Source organism: Pyxicephalus adspersus, chromosome 8 (genome assembly GCF_032062135.1).
Source record: "Pyxicephalus adspersus chromosome 8, UCB_Pads_2.0, whole genome shotgun sequence".
NCBI lineage: Eukaryota > Metazoa > Chordata > Amphibia > Anura > Pyxicephalidae > Pyxicephalus > Pyxicephalus adspersus.
The window spans coordinates 55,951,671-55,973,421 of record NC_092865.1 but is presented as its reverse complement, the minus strand read 5'-3'; the positions used below and the strand labels follow the sequence as shown (position 1 = coordinate 55,973,421).

Below are 21,751 nucleotides of genomic sequence, written 5' to 3'. Positions count from 1 at the left end.
TCATGATGTCACTCTGGGGGAAGTTTCTTCTTCCCCTTTGAGTGACACATGGCTCTCCGCACATGTGCGGTCCAGAGTCTGTGTATTTAGTGGTCCGCAAGCTCCAAAAGTTTAGAGACGACTGCTTTAAAGGACACCAAAGATGAGAGATCTATGGCAGCAGTCATTACTGACCCCCTTCTGAAAATAAAAGTTATTCTGATTCTGATTGAATACTTATATGATGAACCTGGAACAGGTATGTAGATAAGCCAAATCAAAATACTAAGTTCCACGTTCAGGAATCCACAATCAGGTTGTGCATTATTTAAAAAAAAGACAGGTGATATCCCTTCTGCAAAAATTCCCCCTACCTGCCTGATGACTCCAGGTGTCTGGTGAAAAGGGGTGCCCATGCTCACCATCAGTTTTGGTTGCCAGGATGGGCTGAGATGAATACATTAGAATGGTGCCCACCGCAGAATGCTGGTTATTGGAAAGAATGCCTTTTACATTGCTGGCCATTGGGAAGAATGTCACAGATAGCCAAAAAGATAATTGGTGTCACCTAAATTGTCCTGAGAGGCACAAACAGCTCATTGCTCAAGGAACCTATAGAAAACCCTGGAGGAACCCTTGAGTTTTTTGGAACCCCGGTTAAGAAACACTGATCTACAGGAAGAAGTTGTCAGAGAGGGAACGGTACAGGTGAGTATTGCGGGTATCATTTTGCTTTATTCTTCATACTCATTTAAGGTGAGGAATCTGCACACCTTGATGGTCAGATGACCACCACTACAGCCCTAACACTAACATGTTTTTAAAGGTGGTCAAGATGGCAACCTATTTATCATGCCAGGTTTAGAAGGCTTTGGTTTGGCTTGTGTGACTCAACCAGTAAAGATGGCTGCTTGCAAATTTATAAATCATTAATAAACAGAGTGTAGGTTTTATACAATGATGTTTAGTCACACACGAAGCTTATAGGAGTCTTCCTGGTCTGGTTCTGACTGGCCACCTATAAATAATTGTAGTGGGCACCTGTTAGGGTGGCATCTTATGCCAGGTCCCCGAGGGATTTACCCTGATATTAAAGCCTGGCACAGTTAAAGGCACAGACTTTGTGCGGGATTTGGAAGGGATTAGAATTATCATGCAGTTTATGATAATATAGAAGCGTGAACTTTGAGACCTTGGCTGACGCCAGCAATTGAGGTCTGTCTAGAGTTCTGGGAAAGACATTTGGCAGCGCTTGGTAGACGGCCTGCCACATTTTAGATCTGGGTCATTTCTTTTTTTTTCAAAGTGCGTTAGAGAAAATATTTTTATCCCGGGCAACGCGGAGCTAAGGAGAAAATTCAGAACATTGGCGGAACATACCTGATGGGCAGTTCATCACTGTGGACATTCCACCAACTTGCTTAATGAGTCGCACATGGCACAACGACTAAGCGCCACAAACAGCAACCCGTGTCAATAGGGGGAGGGGGTGTTACTCAATCAGGGCTCCTCCAGAGGGTGTTAGGGGGTCCTTGAGCAATGTGTACAGCTCGGGTCACTTTAACTTACAGTGAGGGAAAGAAGTATTTGATCCCCTACTGATTTTGTACGTTTGCCCTCTGATAAATGACCAGTCCATAATTGTAATGATAGGTTTATTGTAGCTATGGGGGATAGAATAACAACAAAAGAACCCTCAAAAACCCAGTGCTCAAAAGTCAGAGCTTGATGTGCATTGTAATGAGTGAAATAAGTATTTGATCCCCTATCAACCAGCAAGATTTCAGGCTCCCAGGTGTCTGCACTGTATGCAGGTAGGTCTGCTTTAAGTGTAATAAAAGTTCTTCTATCACCATTGTATTCCACATAGTCCCTGCTTCTGGAAATTATAACACATAATTGGTGGGTTGAAGTAATCTTTAGGTCTAAAATGTGCATTTTAAAGTGAGTGAAAAATGAAAAATAACATTTTCTCCAGGCAGTGAAAGGGTTAATGGCAGTGGAATAGTCAAGTGTCAGGAAAGGGTTAATACCATTTGGTCACTACCATCTGATACCAAGGGGGGGGGCTGCACCGGAAGGACCCCTAGATTAGATTCTCCTAGATTACACTTTATTACTAATGGGAAGCTATAGATTCCCTAATCATAATATTTACAGTTCTGTGCTATAATCTATACTTGATGAGCTGAATCTAGAGCGCAAGAACCGACGCATGCGTAACAGCAACCCATATTTTCCGAAACTCTACTGGGCATGCGTTAGATTTTAAACCGACGCATGCGTACCAGCGGCCCGAATTTTCCGGGACTCTACTGCGCATGCGTTTGATTTCGATTTGATTTCTGTATATTCCTCTCTGTGGGCCAGAAGATTTCATAACAGGAGGCGATTGCTCGGAGGCAAAGCTGCAAGTTCTGACTTTCTGAACCCCCTTCCCCCGGGAACAACTTCTGGGAAAGCACAGCGACTGTCCAATCCGATTAGTTCTCTGGCTGGTGCTCGTGTGAGGGATCACGTGACCACAATCTACTCCATGGGTGCTGTCACTGAAGTGCTGTGTTTCCGGTCTATAAAACCCGCCGGGCGGGGTAAGCCGCAGCACTCCGGTACACGGCATTATAGGCGGCCTTGTAGGGTGGTGCCAGCTATATAAATGGGGCTCATCACCAGCTAAAAGCTGCCAGCTGCTAAGGCACCTCTTAATGTTATACTGACAGCTGCCGGCAGAGGGCGCTCTGCAGTCTCAGAACCAGGGAAAAATTGCTGATATTGACTGCATTGCATGGTCACATGACTTCTGTCATTGCCGACCCCTGCGGTCAGACTGATAGCATAATACATTTTCCTGGCTGTAAGAACAATGCTACCCGCCCTTCACCGATCACGCTTTGCCCATAACTCCCTGTGCGGCAACATTTCTCATACAGATTAGGAAGCCGTCATTTCTAACGTTTATTTACGAAAGTGCAGACGGTGAACCTAGTGTTGTCAATGAGACACTGACCTGATACAAGCAGGCAGAGAAGCCTCAAGACACACTGCTGACCCAGGTTGAAAATAACAGCCCAGAGTTAAGACTTCTATAAACAGAACAGCAATGGCAGCTTATGGGGAAGCACCAGCATGGCCATATACGGCTCTGGTGACAACACCTCCCAATATCCTGTCTTGTAGGGGCCCCTGGGGACACAGCTGCAGTCCCACAAGATCTTACCTACCCCTCCTGAAGCATGGCTGCACCCCATGTCACCCCCAATGCTCCAGCAGCAGATTGTATATAGTTGTGTGTATGATCCCCCCGGCTCTGCTTCTTTCTATGTCATCCCCTGAACCCGGGCGACTTACCCTACAAGGCAAAGGGTACAACAAACCATTAAATGCTCCCGTAGGATGTGCAATGGAGGTGTGACGTATGTATCGTGTTTTCCATTTTACTAGGATGTCCGGGGAATGTGCCGCCGCGCTGTATTATAGGAACGGGACTGGTAAACACAAGACGGGAATATCATGTACAGCCATCCGTCAGGATTACAGGACCGAGTCAGCCAGGGCTGTCAGTAACCATCACGGATCTGGGATTGACTCCCTTTGTAAACCAGTCACTTGGCTCCCGCACAGAGAAATTTATATATCACAGGAGCATAAATTATAATGGGAAGGCCTGGCCAAGGAGTGAAATCTGTCAGTGAAGAGGTACCAGTATTCAGGAAGTGCAGCATTTCTGCTTAAAGGGATTAACACTCGGCTTTACTTAATCTGAATGCAGCTCTATGGAGTTCTATGGGACTGCCCATACACTTCTATAGGAACGCCTACAGCCTGAGGATACAGACCCATGGACTTCTATAGGGCAGCCTACAGCCTCATAGACTTCTATAGTAGCGCCTACAGCCCAATGGACTTCTATAGAAATGCCTACAGTGTGAGGACACAGCCTTATAGACTTCTATAGGACTGCTCACAGCTCCATAGACCTCTATAGTACCGCCTACAGCCCCAGGACACAGACCCGTAGACTTCTATGGGCTTGCCTAAGGCCCCATGGACTTCTATAGGAACACCTACAACCCCATAAATGTCTATAGGACACTAATGTGCAGGACAGTGAAGCTTGTGGTGCTCAAGGTAAGTATGTACCCACTCACTTTACCTTTATAGACTACAGATCACCTCCCTGTTATATAAAGAAGAGGACACGGGTAAAGCACCTGGAATATAGCTCAAAGAGGGAATGGCCCAATGCATGTGATGTCACAGATTTACCTCTACTCATCCTGTGACTTGGCTGGAGAGAAATTCATCACACTGTCATGCAGATTGCCCACTGCCAATTACTCTGTGACCAGCCAATGTAAAAGTCCATCACAAAGGTTATTCTCATTCAGCTTTTTACTGCTGGCAGGGAAGCGATCTATAACACTCCCCTCTCTACTGACTTATATATATATATATATATATATATATCTATATAACATTTTATGCTATTACAGAGAATACACTTCGGAGGTAAGCATGACGTTCACCAAAGAACAACTTTGACCCATTAGTGATTTATTAGTGGTTTCAAATCTGTATGAGGATACTTGTGACAATAGAGTAACAATATTATATTCTCTCCCCATATAAACACAACACTGATAAACATTTCTGTGCTCCTTGTGGCCGTGCCGCCTACATGGACAGGAAAATTCACAGAGCATTCATCCAGGAATAGCAGAGCTCCTACTCACATCGCTAAGAGGATCTGAAGGTTTGCCAGATGAAACACAACCGCTTTCACCCCTTGTTGTAAGTTCACCATGCCAGTAGCTGAGACAAGTGACAAGAGTCTGTTTATGTGGCCAGAATTCCCCACCACCCTTATCATTTCTCTCTCCTATGACCCCTATTTATCTTCATTCACCCATTTTTGTTTGTCCTGCCCCTCATGTTACTTCAACTCCATATTTCCACTTCCTTAACCACCACATATTCACCACTTTTACCCACACTCTCTGTCACATTCACTTCCTTCTTTCACCCCTTCATACTCTCCCTCTTACTGTTCTCCTTTCTTCCTCCATTTTTTATTCTTACCCTATACACTTGCTTTCCCTAGATCTCTTTCCCTAGAGCACTTCTGCACTGTTTCAGCCGCCCTTCCCCTTCTATGTCTTCCTCCCTCACTTTCTCCCTCTCTCTCTGCTCCCCTTTCTTACCCGCATTCTTTTACTTCCCCCCTTCTCACCCCTTTTTTTCATTGTTCCCCTTTTTCTTACCCTGTTACCCCCTCCATTTGTTTACTGTTCCACTCTTTCTTACCCATTACCCCTCATTTCTTTCACTGTTCCCCCTCCCCACCCCTTTTTCTCATTGCTTCCCCTTTCCTCACCCCTCCATTCTTTCACTTTTTCCCCCCCTTTACCTTGCTGCTTCCCTATTTCTTACCCCTTTTATTCATGCCCCTTTCTTTTCCCCTCAACACCCCATTTTCTCTCGCTGTACCCTTCTTACCCTTGTAAATCTTTTATTTACCCCCATTCTTTTTATGTTCCATGCCCCTCTCTTTTACACATTCCCATATTCTCATTCTCTTATCCTCTTCACTCATCCACTTTTTTCACTGCTTTCCTCCCCACCCAGCTCCCTTACATTTCTTACCCCCTTTATTTCTGTTTTTTTCCTCCTCAACTTTCACTCTCTCCCCCTTTTTTTATATCTTTACTCACCCTCTTTTTTTCACCCCCCCCCTTCTCTAATTTACCCCTTTTTCTTACCCTGTTACCCCCTTCTTTCTTTCACTGTTCCCCTCCCCACCCTCTCACTGCTCCATTCTTACCCTCCCAACCTCTTTTTTTATTTACCCCCTTTCTTTTTTTGTTCCCTGCCCTTTCTCTTACTCTTTCCCTCTTTCTTATCCTCCTCACATATCCCCCTTTTTCATTTTTTTCCTCCCCACCCTTTTTTCTCACTGTTCCTCTCTTTTTTACCTCCTTTATTTCATATCCCCCCCACTCCATTTTCTCACTATTCCCAATTTTCTTAGCCCTTTACCCCCCTCACTGCTCCCCTATTTCTCCTATGTTTACCCTTCTAACCCCTCTTACAATACAGATTAATGCAGTGACTCTTGTAATGAAGGTGTGGCCATAACTAAGCTCTGCTAGCACAGAACTCTGAAATGTGAGAAGCATATGGCGGGGTTCTTCAGGGAAAAGGATGTGTATGGCATTTCTTTGAAGAAATCATTCACAAATCTTAGCATGGGTTGGGGGAGACGGGACAATCACGCGATTCAATGGTGTGAGACTTTCATTGGTTTAAAAAAAAAGGCATAATAAAAAAAATAAAAAACACTTTCCCTTTCATGCTGTTGCTAACCTGCAGGAGGAATCTCTTTAGTTACAAACTGGTTAATCCCATTGAATGAATATTGCCTGGAGCGGAGGCACAAGGTATGAGAGCCGGCACCTGTGTAATCACGCCTCCTCCTGCAGTAAATGGACTTATTGTGAAGTTGTGTGCTCACTATTGTGAGACAAAGGTCACCGTGACCCCCGCAGGATAATAAACAAAACCGTGTAACCTTTACTGTGTGAAATTAAGCTCTGAGACACTAGAAAAACCAGCAGCCAAACACGCTGGGCTCTTTAAAGGGGAACTCAGCACAACAGTCATATGGGAGACTTGTATTTGTAGGTGTCAGCCCCCTGTCATCCCCATCTTGGCTTCACTGTTCATTGAGTTCCTGGAACAACCATACAGCATGGGCCGAGACGTCACTGGCTACATGCCAGTTCCAGATTAGTGACCCATCAGGTGGTTAAGCCAGGGTAGGGATGATCAGAATACACATACAGAATAACCATTACTATATATTTTATATTCTTAAGTAGCTCTATGCCCAGCCACTGAAATCTGATATACACTCCAACTCGTTAACATCTTTTTATGTCATTTTTAAATCTGCAGCTTTTATTAAAATAATTTCTGAGGATCCTGCTATGAAGGTGCCATCAGGAAACCCGGCGTAGGAAATGGCATGCAGCTGTTGCTGGAGAGCAAAAAAGGGACTGCAGAAAATCAGCAGTACGGACCTGCAGCAAAGGAAAAATAAAATGGTTGGTAATATGTTTATAATACACAAGGTTTTAGGAAACAAAATCTAAAGGTTTAGATCTACCATAGATCTCTAAGGAAGCCACAAGTAGAAAAGTCTGTCCTTCCCATTTTACTATAGAAATGGACTGTTGCGCTATGAGCGAAAGCATGTGAAATTGTGTAAGGTCCAAATCATCCCCCACTGCAGTGGTCCCCAACCTTTCTGACAGCAGGCTCCAGTAACAGAATAAAATTTTGCTGCGGCCCGTTATATGTATTGTGACTACTCTGCTATTCCCAGCATTCTCCTGTCAGTACACTACCTGAGAATAGCAAAGCAGTAAAAGAGAGCCGGGGGATTGTCAAGGCTGCTGGGAATGGCAGAGAAGTGTGAACCTTACATACATTGCTCTGCCATTCTCAGCAGCTCCTGTGTAAGCAGTGTGAGGACAGACGCCTTCGCCCTGCTGTCACACTGTCACTAGCTTTAGCAGTTTAAGGAGGGCTGCTACCGCTGCTGGTACTTCTGTCTCCAGCAGCGCTCTATGGCCCAGGGATTGGGGACCACTGCCCTACTGCATCAAACAGCTCTCCAAATGAATCTCATGATCACCTCAGAATGAAAAGCACAAATTCTAACTCATCTGAGATCATGTTTGTTCTCTGTGTGGAAGAAGTGATCCTGCTGCTCCTCATCCTGCTGAGGACTAGGGTTAATCTACGTATAATCCTAGCAGAGGGCTGGCTTTTCCACTCAAGATGTCGCTTTGAACAGTTTCTGGTTTACTACATCTGAAATGTAATTAGATTTTAACTGAAAATTTGGTTGGGCCAGGATTTTCCAGCAATACAATGCAAGTTTGCACATTATGGCAAACTAACCTTGCAAAACTCTCCCTTCAAGTGCTGCAATATCAGCGCTCCCCCCCTCCCTCCAGAACTTCCATCGTCTTCCATGTTTGGAGTCTTAGGTCGCTTGATTGACCAGGCGCAGATGATGTAACGCCCACGCATTTCTTTTTCCTGGCACAAAATCATGGCAAGAATGTTCACAGAGCTGCACATGTATGACTTGGTATACAGACACCAAAAAAGTGCTGCCAAGCAGGTAAGAAGCATACAGGGGAGAAGAAACTTACACAAATTATTTTGTCATTAACAACCTGCTTGACTGCACCTCTTTGAGAAACACAGCTTAATTCTGATGTAAATGTAACTCCATGGACTCAGTTTACAATCTACAAGTTAGAAAACACCATTTACAAGCCACACAAGTGATGAAAAAAAATTTTTTTAATATTAATTCCGACATATTGTATACATCATCAGGAAGTAAAATATTTAACAAAACAAGTCAACATTCTGGCTTTTGTCACACTCTCTCCTTTCCACCCGTACCTACCACACAAGGAATTCCTGTTCCAAATATTGTTCAAAAGCAAATAATAAAAAAAAAAAAAAACAAAGATATTCTTGATACCTGACCAGCAGATTACAACCATTTTATATATATAAAAAACTTTGGTGATCTTGTATAAAAATCGAGCTGTACCATCAAATCACCTATAAAGGCCAACTCATGCCGCAGGGAATAGGACTTACCAGTGCCCCAAAGCTGAAATAGTTTTGGATAGGCACTGATAAATCTTATCACCTGCCAGCTTTTTACATCTCCAAGGTTGACCACAGACAGTTTTCAAAAGGTTTGACGAGTTTGAAATGCTGCAATTATTTTTTTTGGTGCATTTTATTTTAATTGAAGTGAACATATGCATAGAGTATAGACATTTCCATACTCCCATATTCCTAATAAACAGTAAGAAAACTTTAAAACAACAGGACCTTTGAAGCTGTAGGCACAAAGGAAAAGTTCATCCTCTTTTCCGATGGAAACTAGGTGGCTGAAATACGAAATTAGAATGAATTGGTCCACAGTACCTGCAGCTACAGCGCCCATTAATTCCTTGTTTTTTTAAAGCTTTTTCTCCTTGTGAAGAATATGTGAATATATAAATGTCCATAACCTGAGCAAAGGTGTACAGTAAGCATGAAAATGTTTTAATGACCAAAAAGGGGTAAAATTGATTTGCCAGCCTAAATATAATTTTCTACACACAGTTGATTTTTAAGTAATAGGATCAATACAAAGCAATCCTATAGTGTAAATTGAAATCTAAAAGATATCTAGTAGTGTCTGAACAACCACAAATAAGCAGCATATCACCACAAAAGAGAATTATATGAATCACATACTCAAATTCACTTCAGATCAGATTGAAGTTAAAATCTAGAATAAGGTAGAGCCCGATCCTTCCCTGTTCCCTAGAGGGAAGGATTCAAAGTTCTACATGCAGGCCGCTATAATTGTTGGCTACAAAACGTCTTGGCTTTTTCATGGCATATTTTGCAATTGTCTTTTTTCCTGTTCTCCTAATGCAGATACCCTTCTTCCAAATATTATCCCTCCCTTATTCTTTTTCAGTACCAATGCTCATTGGACTTTTTTCAAATCAATGTCGAATCTTCTAAATGGTTCTGTTTGTAGTAACCTACAAACTCCAGTAGTTATGTCCCAGTGTCCTCCCACCAGGACCCAATAAAGACCTCACTTTCTCATAGCTGGACCCCCAAATCAGTTGTTTTACAACATGGAGGATCCATTGGGGACATTTATTTTAGGACCATCCAACTCTATATTTGGCCAAACATTTGTGGACAGCTGACCATCATGCCTATACAATATGGCTAAAAGTATGTAGACACCCCTCCAAATGATTTTTGGTGTTTCCATTGAAGAGTACAGTTCATGTTACAACAAGGACATTTTAAACAATTGTTCACCAACCTAGGGACAATGGACTGAGGAGGACTCCAACGTTACGGTGTCCTGGTCTAAAATGCCAAGGCATGGGTTGACCAAGATTGGTGTGAAAGAACTATGGCTTGTGAAAAGCCTTGACCTCAACCCTACTAAACCCCCTCAGTTGTGTTTCCTATTCATAATTGGTACCTCACCCTACAAATACTTTTTTGCCCACAGCCATGATCCAGAATTGTGTGCAAAGTCTTCCCAGACGACTGGTGTTATGGCTGCAAGGATAAGGTCAACTCCATAAAAATGCCCATGGTTTTGGAATGGGAGTGCAAACAAGCTGACGTAGGTGTGATGGTCAGGTGTCCTCCAACATATGGCCATATAGTATAGTGCTGGAACAATTGTGGGAACTATGACAGTGATAATTAATCAATGGAGTCACTCGGAGATGTAAGAAGCTTCGATTTAATACATATGTGAACAACCACATATAACTATTTATCATTTACCTATAGAGCTGGCCTTTTAAGCTTGTGGGTTATGGAAATATTATAATAAAAAACATACAATGCTGTTAGAAAGTAGGAAAAATTGTATGTACATTCCCGTTATTTACAACTTGGGGTATTTCTCCCCAGAAACTAGCTTTTCTGTTTATTGGAAGCATTGGATTGGTGATTGATAAAAAAACGGTGGCTTAAAATACGTCCCCTTGACATTCCTGGTAAAATCCTTCATTTGAAAAAACCAATACTGACAAACCATTTCAAAACTCATTCCCGTCCATTGCGATGAGGCCAAAACAACTTTGTTTGTGTTGTCCGTTGTGCTGAACCCCAAAAAAAAAAAAAAAAATAAAGTTTGTGCTTTTCCTTTAGATAAATCCAAAGAGCTCATATAAGGGCTACCAGGTTACTATCCGACAAATTTCACAGTTTTAAACTTTTGTCCTGATCATGTACACACTGTCTTCCGCAAAGTGCTTTCCAACTATAAAATCCAAGTGCTTGTAAGCCAGCGAACTATGCCATGTCAATTAAAAACAAAAAAAATCAGTAGGAAGTTGCCCGTTTATCTATGGCAGACCTGCGCCATGTGGGCAGTAGGTGAAATCTCGCTGCACTGGCAAGTCTTACGATATGGCAATTAGTGCAAGGCACATGAGGTGAGGAATGAAGAATTTGCCGTTTCAGACTAAGGTGCCTGGTTTGGAATCTTCATGCCACAGGATGTCATGGTCAATGGGCAGGGGGTCGCTGGGTAGAGGGGAGACTTGTGGGTCATCCAACTGGGAAGGATAAGCGATGAAGCTCCTGAGAATCAATTGAGATCAAATTATTACCAAATGTAAAAGTTAGGCACATTTCTATAATTATAGATAAAATGATTGATTCACCCAAATGTGGTGTTTACAAAGCAGGCTAAGTCTTGCTCTTTGTGTGCACTGGCAGTGAGCTTGCAGCTCGTTTACTGCTTCCGCATGCCAGAACCTCGGCCTTTCAGGGGATGTTACCTGTAGCTTCTCCCAATGGCAGCTCCATAGAGAATAAATGAGGGCAGCAATGAGCGGTACTAGTAATGCTCACTGTCGCCAAATGTGTAGATGCTGGTTCTTTAAGAACCAACACTGGAACAAATGATAGAGTGATTGCCAAAGTGCCAGCCGCAGGGAACCATGCTGTATCACTCAATCCAGAAGCAAGTCTGAACCTTCATAGTTTTTCTTGAAGATAACATATCAATACAGGGTTACCTCTGCTGCCAAAGCACTCATGACAGCTAAGTCTTCTACCCACCCCTCAGACAGCCCTGCCTGCTACTTGCAACGTGTCTCCAGCAGCAAATCTCCAGTGTGACGCCACCCTTTTGGAAAATATATACCCCAGCTGTAATGCTGAGTGCCCCATAATTTAGCAACAACACAAGGCCTTTAAATCATTATTTCTAGCGCTTGTAAACAAAGATTAGGAGATTGGAATGTGAAGGATTTACTAATGCTAACAATGCCTTTCCCATGCCTTCTAAATAATCTCCTGGCCCACATAGACAATGGCAGCAGAAAAACACAACCTGATCGCAGGAGGAGCTTTGTAGAGAACGTTTCGGGGCAGTGCATTCAGGGAATGCAGAAGCTTGTCAGGTCGGACCGCAATCCAAACTCACCTACTCGGCAGAGTTATGCTGCTGTATGCCGTGGAGTAACCGGTGTACTGTGAGTGGGATACGGTGTTGTAGTCTTGATATGCCATCGTGCTGTTAAGTGCCCGTCGACTTCCAGAGGTGCTTGTGGAAGACACTAAAAAAAACAAAAACAAAGGAGACTTGTAAATATATTTAATTTTAGTGCTCACAGGAAAAATGTTACAAACTAAAGCTACTAAAGATTCATTAAAGAAAGGACAGCAAAGGGATGACCTTATCACGGGGATGTTACTCTTTAATTGTCCAATCAGACAATAAACCAAACTATATATTCACCTACAAGGTAGAAAAGTGAGGTCACCAACGTATACTGGGTGAACTAGTGGTCTGCTAGCAGGGAGTGTTTTACATCTGGAAATATTTAGGCACAAGAAGATATACCAAGATAAAATAAGTAGAAAATATATAATTTTTTGAAAAGGTGAATTCAAACAAGTAGTCATGTCTTCTTACCAGAGGAGCAGGATGGGACGCGGACACTGGGAGATGAAGGGACTTGCATAGAAGCATAGCACAAGCTCCTTTGTGAACCCCGCTCAGATTCCACCATTCCTTGCAGTCCATGTGTTTGTTCCTTATGGCCCGACGCCCGCTGGTACCAGCCTCTCAAATGCTCAGCCACAATTGCCTTATGAATGTTTTTGGTGATCTGCTCGGTGGTCTTAGCCGCCGGCTTCTTTCTAGGGAGCCTCAGTGTTGCGTACGGGTGTTGAGGCATATATTGTTCCCCATCATACCTCGGGTCCCTGTAGTGATCATACCCGTAATGTGCAGAAGATCGATAAGAGGGATTAACGCTGTACTGTCCCTCTGTATCGTTTTCGTAAAAGTATCCCCCGTTGTAATAGGGATCACTATCCTGATAGGCACAATAACCCGTGATGTAGTAGCTTGACGATGGCTGATTCTGGGCCATTTGGTAAACACTGTTGCGAGTATCTTTTTGTGCAAGATTCGGCATGCTACCCGTGTTGGCTGCTGAGAAGTTCTGCTTTTTGTGCCGTCTCCTATCCCGAGGGCGGTTGTCCAGGGTTTGAGTTGTATAGCAGTGGTTTTGTTTTGGAGGGGTGCTGTAGTACTCCGAGCTGGACTGGCTGGTGTAAGAGGATCCGTCATCTAGGATCTCTGTACTGTTGCTTCGTTGGCTCTTGGAAAGGGAAAATGTGGTGCTTCCATCAATCGAATCAATAAGAGGCGTATGTGACTCCAGACTGCCCCGGCGCTGCCTGCTTTGATAGCTTATTCCTTCATTTCTAAAAGGAAAGACAAACAAAATTGTGTGAAACATAGGTCAGCGGTCTGCCTTTTACTAAACAATCAGCATAGGGTGATAAACACTAAACAATTCCATTTTTTTATATTCCTCTAGACAAACTTGAAAAAATACCACCAATCGCCACAATTAAGCACAGGGAAAAATGGAAGACAGGCAGGCAACCCTTTGTTTTAGGGTTAAAGTTAAGGTAAATGCTTTTCTGCATATCATCCCACTGTAAATCTAGGCAATACCAAAATATTCGGATTGGCATTCTTTGAAAATGATCCCTGCGGTGCCCATCTATCCTCTAAGCCCCACACATTGTCATTTAAAGCCAGACCTTAGGTGGGGGCAGTGGAGATTCTGGTGGCCAAGGCCATTATTAGAAATTTCTTTCCCCCACACTAAAAAAATTTGAGCATTGCTAAATTAAAGCTTTTCTTCCCCCCATTCCTAGCCCTGCTGGTGGCATTTGGATGACAGGGTGCAGAGATGAATATAATGGCTTGAGTATGGCAGAAGTTGTATCCCTTTGCATAGCCTGGTTGGAGTCAATGTACTTCTTTAAATTTCTTTAAATTTTGTGTAAATATAATGCCTGAAACCCAACAGAACTATTATTCTCTTCATGTTGCTGCAAAGAAATACATATTCCTAACTTACTGTAGGTGGTTGCTGCTGTAGGCGTTTCGGGTTAGTACAGGTGTGGAAGGTACGCTCCTTCCTCCATGAGGCTTACGCTCTGCCATCTTATATGGGCTGCTGTGCGTTGATGTTGGCTCTCTGGGGCTTTATATAATGAGAATTAGGAAATAACAGTTAGAATCTTGAAGCTGCAGATAACAAGGACATTGTATACAAAGATGTACAAGGCAGCCTTTCTCAACCTCTTGACCCTAGGGGAACCCTTAAAATAATAATCAGATGTCAGGGAACTCCTGCTAAAATAAATTTATTGGGAAAATGCTCCTTTCAATAGTCATGGCAAAAAATAAATAAAAATAAGTGTCTTGTTCACCATAATGGTCTGTATTCCATACTTATAGACATGTAAAAAGATCACAGGGTTTGTACTTGTGGCTCTGGGAACCTGTGGCGGAACCCTGAGGTTCCATGGAGCCCTTCATGTTGGTGATTTATGGAAAGAAAAAGACTTGTTTGCTTTCACCTTAATGATCCATATTAATCTTTACTATACCGCCATTAAACCGCAGGGTAATAATTTATGACATGCAGGAATATTGCATACTATGCACCGTCACGGCATGCATCATATAATGTCTACACTGCTTCTTCTTTCATTACACAGGAGGCTGAATTGATTAACCTTCCCATATATCATTGCAGGACAGATTTCCATTTGTTGCATGGAGGTTCTGTTCCCTCGTAAAGCTCTGATTATTGTTATACCTAAAACAAAGATTGAACCGGCTGCTACAGAGTGAGTGTACCTGGAGGACACAGATGAGGGACTATCTAGAGCATACCAGACAGATGCAGGTAAGTGCAGACTGCGATCTGCTCTCTCTGTACCAGTCAAGTTCTTTTAGGTTCCCAATTTTTATAAGAAAAAATAATAATGCAAATTTTATGCTTACTCTAACAACAAAAAGGCTGCTTGCTCCCTTGAGGGTGACATTTTAAAAGTCAATTCCAGCTCATTAAAATGCCTGGAATGAAAAGGCAATTTTCAGCTTACAAAGAGGTAAAGTTTTAGAGATGGGTGAATACTGGTCAATCTTTCAATGGCCTTTTATGTGATTTGAGCGTCATTCACACAGGAGTGCTACTTACCTTTTAACTACAGATGCAGGCAATAGAGAACAATATTCTACTTAAATGCTTAACCTTAAACCTTAAAACCTTAAATGTTTTGCAATTGTTTACTTTACACCGGGCAACCTTAAAAGTTGAATTCATGTAAAGAAGACCTTATGGTCTCTAACAGAGGGATCTCAACTTCACCAATATTCCTTGATCAACACAAACTGTCTCCCTACAACCCATAAAACTGTTTATTAGGCACCATTGTATGATAAAAAAAATTGGACATATATTCGGTATTTACCTTGACATCCTCATATCAGAAAACTGCTCGTTGAGGGAAGACTTTCTAGAGAGGCTTCTGTCACCAAGGGATTTTGTAGCCCGAATTTTAGGGGAATTCTGCGGCGAACAGGACCTCTGCCCTTGCAAGTAAAGAGCTTCATCTGAAATTGAGAAAGCATAGTTAAGTTCAGACTGAATGGATTCTTAAACAGGCACAAAGCTGACCCATATGGGAAAGACACTTAGAACTGCATGACACAAAACTGCCAGCAGGGGGTGCTGTATACCATCTAATTGTAAATGACCTAGCTTTGCATTTTAACATTCTCTATGAAAATGACAAAACCTTCAGATTTTGTTCTGTTTTGCTCAGTAATAGTATAAGTGGTCATGTGTTATTTACCATCATCAAACGTGGTTGTATCCGATAAGGAACTGCTTTCCGATGGGATGATGTCATCTACAAAGTTTGGGTAAAAAAATTTGCGTTAGTTGGGGCTAAAAAAATAAAAATACCTGCTAATACAGTAATAAAAGCTGAATACTGGCACAGCAATGGGATGGTGCCATACCTTGTAAAAGGAGAGAGGCTCTCTTCGTCGGGTCTTTCCCGCTCTTCACTCTAAACTCATTAATTGCACTTTCGATATCCTGCAGTCTTTTAATGGCGTCACTGTAATCTTGCTTCCTTTTTCTTTTGACGCTCTTGGCCAGGTCAGGCTCCATTAGAAGCTTCTTTGTAGCTTCCACCATTTGCTGCTGAATGAGGAATTTGTGCTCCAGATTTTTCAAATCAGAATCCTGGGAAAGGAGAACAAACAAGAACAACCTGAATTATTGGACGGAAGGAGGAAGTGCTGCAATGTGTTGTGCAGCAGGATAAAGAAGAGGACAAACAGGAAATAACAAAATAATAATTGGCACTTCCTGGCTGCAGCAGACACAATCTTGATCCAGACAAAGAACAGACTTAGCCACATTGATTGACCTTAATTGTATCAGTACATCATTAAAGCTGAACTCCAGACAAAAAGATAACTACACTGAATAAATACATGGGGAGGTTTTACCCAAATTTGTAATTCTGTCTGTTCAATTGTGAAATTTACACAGCTGTGCAATACAATTGATTTCCTGTATTTTGAAACACCAGAAGCCAAAGAGAATATTCCCATATACACATACCTCTTCACTGTGCAGAATGTTGTCGTCCAATTTGAACGTGGTGCCCATTCTCCTCCGGACAGTCGGTGGATTTTCACCGGGATTCAGAGGGTATTCTAATGGTAGTTTCCCAGTCAGTTCCTGGTGGAACAAATTATGACATTCATTCATTTATTGCTTACCACTAATTTTTAATGTGCTTTTCTTAGGCAAAATTGGCAAAAAACCCCACTCTTCTCCATTGTCCCTTATGGTGTTTGCCACTTTGAATTTGCATACGGCCTAGGCGCTTATAAAGTGGTGCTTACCACTATACAAATATATATGTATGTATCGTGATCAGAACTATAGAAATAAGGAATATGTTGTTTTTACATCTTACTTACCGACTCTCGCATACATATTTTCTTCAGCTCTTCAATTTTTTTCAGCAGTACATCCTGCAAATCCTTCTCTTTTTTCTTCAATTCTTGAATTTTCTCAGCTTTTTGCTCCTCGCTAACTTCAGAATCCATAGAACCTGGAATATAAGACCACAAGGTCAACCATCACAGTATCTTCACTGATCCTCAGCCACATGTCTTGCCCAATTAATAGTCTCCTGCACTGGTCTGGCCATTAGGTACACTCAATGATGACCACCAAGTCCTAGCCCAAGTCAAGTTCAGGAGAAGGAGGATCCCAAAGGTCAAGTCTTGATAAATGAGACTCAATAAAGTTTTGTTTTTAGTATGAGTGTTCCCAAGGTTTTGTTTCATAATATTGACATATTTATTCAGCCATGTTCTTGCTCTAAGCTCCCTGGCCTGGTCAAACTTAACCCACCCTCCTTCTACACAAATTCCTACCATCATCCAAAAGACCCCAAAGGACCACATCTCTGAATTTGATTTCATCCACCTGCAAGGTAGCCCCTATGGGGCTGTACTAGCTCTAGTACACATCCTATAGGTCTCCAGTCCCAGGACACATCTACGTGAACAGCTATGAGGCTGTACTAGTTTGTAATGCAAGGTTGTAGTGGAACTACCTTGCATGAAAATGTAAAGAAACAGCAAGACCACTGCCCTGAGGATTTTAGTATGTAGGCATCTGTGCATGGGAATGGTGGGGTGGGGTAGGTTAGATTAGGTCAGGGTAGGGGGCCAATATCAATGGCCCCAATAGCCATCTATGAGACGACTCTCCAGCCCTGGGACAGAGCCGCATAAAGAGCTAATGGTCTGTGCTTTTCTTATGCTTTTACCCTTTGGGCGATTGTAAACAAATGCCAAGATTACAAACCCTTCCAATGTCAATATGCAGATGTCTATGGAGGGGGAAGGTGGGTTAGGTAAGGCTGGGGGTGGGGGTCATTTAACTTACATAAAAAAATTGCAGCATGCCTGCCTTTCCTACCTGATGAGATTAAGCTCCCACTGCTAGCCATAATCACTGGATTTTTCCCGTCCACCATTTTGGAAATTCTGCTTGTGCTGTTTTCAGTCAGGTCCATGGCAAGTTCGTCCAGACTGCGTGCCGTTGGAATTTTTGCCTGCAGAAAATTGATACAAACTATATATAACTGCTCTCCAGTACTGTCCATTAAACCACCTCATCAGCCGCACATCACCAAATACACTGGGCTTGGCCCTGGCATGTTTTAAGTGGTATGGATGCAGCCAATTAGGCTCCGGAAGTGTCAGTGATGCTGTTACAGTACACAGCAAAATGGAATTTAGAAGATAAATGACTAAATCAATTAGCATCACATTTCCAGTAAGCTTACTTTCTCCAGGGCTACAAACAAAACAACTAAATTAATGGCTGCTATTGACAGATAAAGCAATTATATAAATGGGCAACTTCACATTACAATCTTAATGACAACTACATTTAAATTGCAAATGGACTAGCTAATTAGCATCCAGTCTCTCCCTGCCTTACCTATAAAAACACAAAGCATGAATTGGTCACCTTATGAGCACAAACTTAAAACCAAACCATGATTTACCCTATATCTAAAGCCAAAAATCAAATTAGAAATGGATGAATATTTTTACCTGTCAGTAACACATTTCCTGTGCTAGGGTGACAACCTTCCCTTACCATGCAGGAGAGTGTTGCCATCTTGCTCAACTTTGCACAGCAAACCTATTACAGCCACCAAAATTAAAGTGGACTTTCAACCACAATGAAAGGGCCACTGACACTCTTTATCCCCTCTTCCCAATGACCTACTCTTGTAGGTAAAAATGTACCTGAAAAGCTAAAAAATATTAGATATATACTTACTTTACCCGCGTCTTCACACAGGGAGCATTGATGACATCGATGTCCTTCGGGAAGATTCTGGTGGAATGCAGAACAGATGAAAAGTTGGTCTTGCAATGGACTGGAGTGTCTTTATGAGATTTTTCCTGAACTGCATTCTACCAGAATTTTCCGAGAAAGATGTTGACATCACACGTATAAAGGGTTAGGAAAAAATAATTTCATTTTTTCTTTTCAGATACATTTTTTGCCAAGGAAAAGTAACCAATATAGGGAGGGGGTCTACAGATTGTGAGCAGACCTTCCATATTAGCATCATTTGCTGCAAATGAATTATCAATGTCAAAGATTACACAAATATTTACAGGCCAGTGAAAAAAAAAGCAGTGGGTTCTATTCACTTACTTTGCTCTGTTTTCTATCAAGATAGAACTGATGTTGACTAATTGCCATCACCCATATGGACTTGATCAGAGAATTGCTGGCATACCAAGTCTGAACCACAAAACTGCTCTGTCCAAAGGTTCGTCTTGACACAGATATTCTGAAAATGTGAAAGAAAAAACTTAGTTTGATGAATGGTACAGATAACACTGACACCTTAATGTACATGCTACCATCAAAGACTGATAGACATTAGGTATAAAGATCTATGAAACATTCTTTGTGTGCATCATTCCTAGAAATAGGGCCTACTATATGACTAGATGACAATTTGTTGTCTGGACTATTGTTCAATGTTGTCAACCAATACTATGTGGAACCTAAGGTTATCAACCATTTTAGGCTAAAGGTGTCTCAGACAATAGGTACTCAACTGGCGGCCTTCATGGTGGGATTAAAATAAATAGTAGTGTTGTACAATCTACATTGTTCAGTATTGAAGGTTAGGATGATAAAAAGTTTATAAACCGGTGAGACCCAGGCTCTGCCCACTGCCTGTTAGCATTCAAAGTTGAGCTCATTTTCGGTATTGTTGGTCAAGTGATAACAACAATCCCCATCCTCCTCAGTCCAGCCCGCTAATCTCATAATCTTAGAAATTGTGCTGGATAATTTACTTACACGATTTAAGAAGCTGTGGGTAACTATAATTTAATAAACAAGTAGGTTTTCAAACTGTTTTATTTAAAAGTGTGCGTGCGTTTCCCCAGGTGTGAGTTTGGGCTATAAGCCTCCTGTAATGCAACTAAGCTTTACAATTTCAGAAACACTGTTGTGTATCATTGTGCTTCATTGTTTGTCCCCCTGTGCCTTCTAGTTTCCTGTTAATGAACTGTGGTCAGAAAGTTGCTCACCACCAACTTTATATAACTTCAAGTCACCACTCCTCATATGGAAACATGGTTTCCATTGTGATGCAGAGATGTCGGGAAATGTAGCCTGGCATCTATTGTCCTTAATAGTCCAGGGTTTTGTAGTGAGACCGAAAAAATTTACCGGCTCCAACTCCACAGCCCTACTTTCTATTTTCGGTGTCACATCTGACTTTTTCCACCAGCTGGATATAGAGAAGACGAAATGTGTTGCAGTGCAGCATTCTGACTTTTCTGAACAGATATTCTGTCCACCTATTGTATTCATGTGGACCTTATGTGATAATATGATTTGCCTTGTTCATTCTTGGGTTTTATTAGAACTTTAAAGTGGATCTACACCTCATAAATAAAACAATATGAACGGGCAGCTATGTTTTATTGTAAAAAGGACATCGCCTGTCCTATCTGCAATGAAATCCTGCCTACTTGCAGTTTCCGCTTCTGCTTTAAGGTGACCTTTTCTTTAGACCCCACTTGAAAGCAAGGGAAAAGGCCATGAAGATGTGCCCGTCTACTGTCCATTATGTCCTTATACTGTCCATTATGCCAAGCATCCTTTAAGACTCTGATACAGATCAAGCAACTTGCTTGTTATTCCGACACACCGAAATCACAGGCATTCACAAACAAGACTTTCTTACCTGCGGGGATCGTGAACTTCCACTGCAAATTTCTTCTCTCTAAAGTACAAATTCTCCAGCTGCTTCCACTGAAATAGCTACAAGAGGAGACAAAAAAAGGCTTCTCTATAAATAACCGTATCATTATCTATTTAATGTGCAGCACACTCTGTGGTGGAGCGTATTACAGCCAGAGGAAGCCTGGGAAAGAAAGCAATTGGAAGCTTAAATCAAGCTGGAACAGTTGCTGCAGTTATTTACGGTGAAAATAAAAGGTTTGAAAAAAGGCAATGTAAACAGAAAACAGCCCGCAGTACAAAGAACAGCAAACATACACAGAGATCCAGAGGCCAATAAAATGACATTTTCTGCAAATTGAATTCCAATACTTGTGTCAGGCTTTGGCGGGAGAAACCTTCTCATATTTGCATAAAACTGAAACATTTATAAACTAAGTAAGATAAAGGTGAACTGAAGCAGATAATCAGCCAATCCAAAATCAGATTCTCCTGTTAGGCAGGGATCAAATGACCAGGTGCCAAGGCCTTGCAGGTATGTGGCCCATAAAGAAGAAAGCCTTGGGCAGCAAATGTGTATTTGTGTTTTTTTCTTATTCTGGATAGAGTAGGTAAGGGTAAATCCTCTTTTTTGGTGGCAATTCTAAATTGCTTTTTTTCTCCCTCACTTTTTGTCTAGGTGACTGCCCCATGACAGCCAGAAAGATTTAATCTCCCAAGAGGGTCTAGCAAAATATATTGAAAAAAAGAGGGTCAGCCATTCAACATTTTTACCCTGGAGGAACTCCAAAAAGACATTTCAGATTACTTCATTGGTGGTAAGTGAGCATAATTCCCTCTACATTGTTGGTCAGTAGCAAGAACCCCCCCTTACAATGGCGTTAATTGTGGAGGATGCCCCTTTACAATGGCGGTCATTTGGAAGGATGCACCTTTACAATGGCTGTCATCGGGGAGAATGCCCCTTTACATTGGCTGTCATTGGGGAGAAT

General features: G+C 42.0%; 1 protein-coding gene and 1 long non-coding RNA gene across 3 annotated transcripts in view; one reads left to right on the top strand and one right to left on the bottom strand.

Moving 5' to 3' along the window:
• Positions 1-2,368: 2,368 nt before the first annotated feature.
• The window catches only part of LOC140337185 (uncharacterized), a 105,268-nt gene continuing 85,885 nt past the window's right edge, over positions 2,369-21,751 (top strand). The window contains exons 1-4 of the long non-coding RNA XR_011922000.1: positions 2,369-4,770; positions 6,934-7,082; positions 14,685-14,837; positions 21,439-21,577. This is a non-coding gene — a long non-coding RNA (uncharacterized lncRNA). The remainder of the gene's footprint in view (positions 4,771-6,933; positions 7,083-14,684; positions 14,838-21,438; positions 21,578-21,751) is intronic.
• The window catches only part of FRMD4B (FERM domain containing 4B), a 155,019-nt gene continuing 141,605 nt past the window's right edge, over positions 8,338-21,751 (bottom strand). For both annotated transcript variants that reach the window (XM_072420777.1, XM_072420776.1), the window contains exons 12-23: positions 20,764-20,840; positions 19,209-19,347; positions 17,949-18,084; positions 16,937-17,070; positions 16,572-16,691; positions 15,959-16,187; positions 15,790-15,846; positions 15,406-15,547; positions 14,001-14,126; positions 12,533-13,332; positions 12,041-12,173; positions 8,338-11,190 (exon numbers count right to left, since the gene is read on the bottom strand). In XM_072420777.1, coding sequence (XP_072276878.1) covers positions 11,067-11,190; positions 12,041-12,173; positions 12,533-13,332; positions 14,001-14,126; positions 15,406-15,547; positions 15,790-15,846; positions 15,959-16,187; positions 16,572-16,691; positions 16,937-17,070; positions 17,949-18,084; positions 19,209-19,347; positions 20,764-20,840 — 2,217 coding nt within the window. In that variant the 3' untranslated portion in view covers positions 8,338-11,066. The remainder of the gene's footprint in view (positions 11,191-12,040; positions 12,174-12,532; positions 13,333-14,000; positions 14,127-15,405; positions 15,548-15,789; positions 15,847-15,958; positions 16,188-16,571; positions 16,692-16,936; positions 17,071-17,948; positions 18,085-19,208; positions 19,348-20,763; positions 20,841-21,751) is intronic.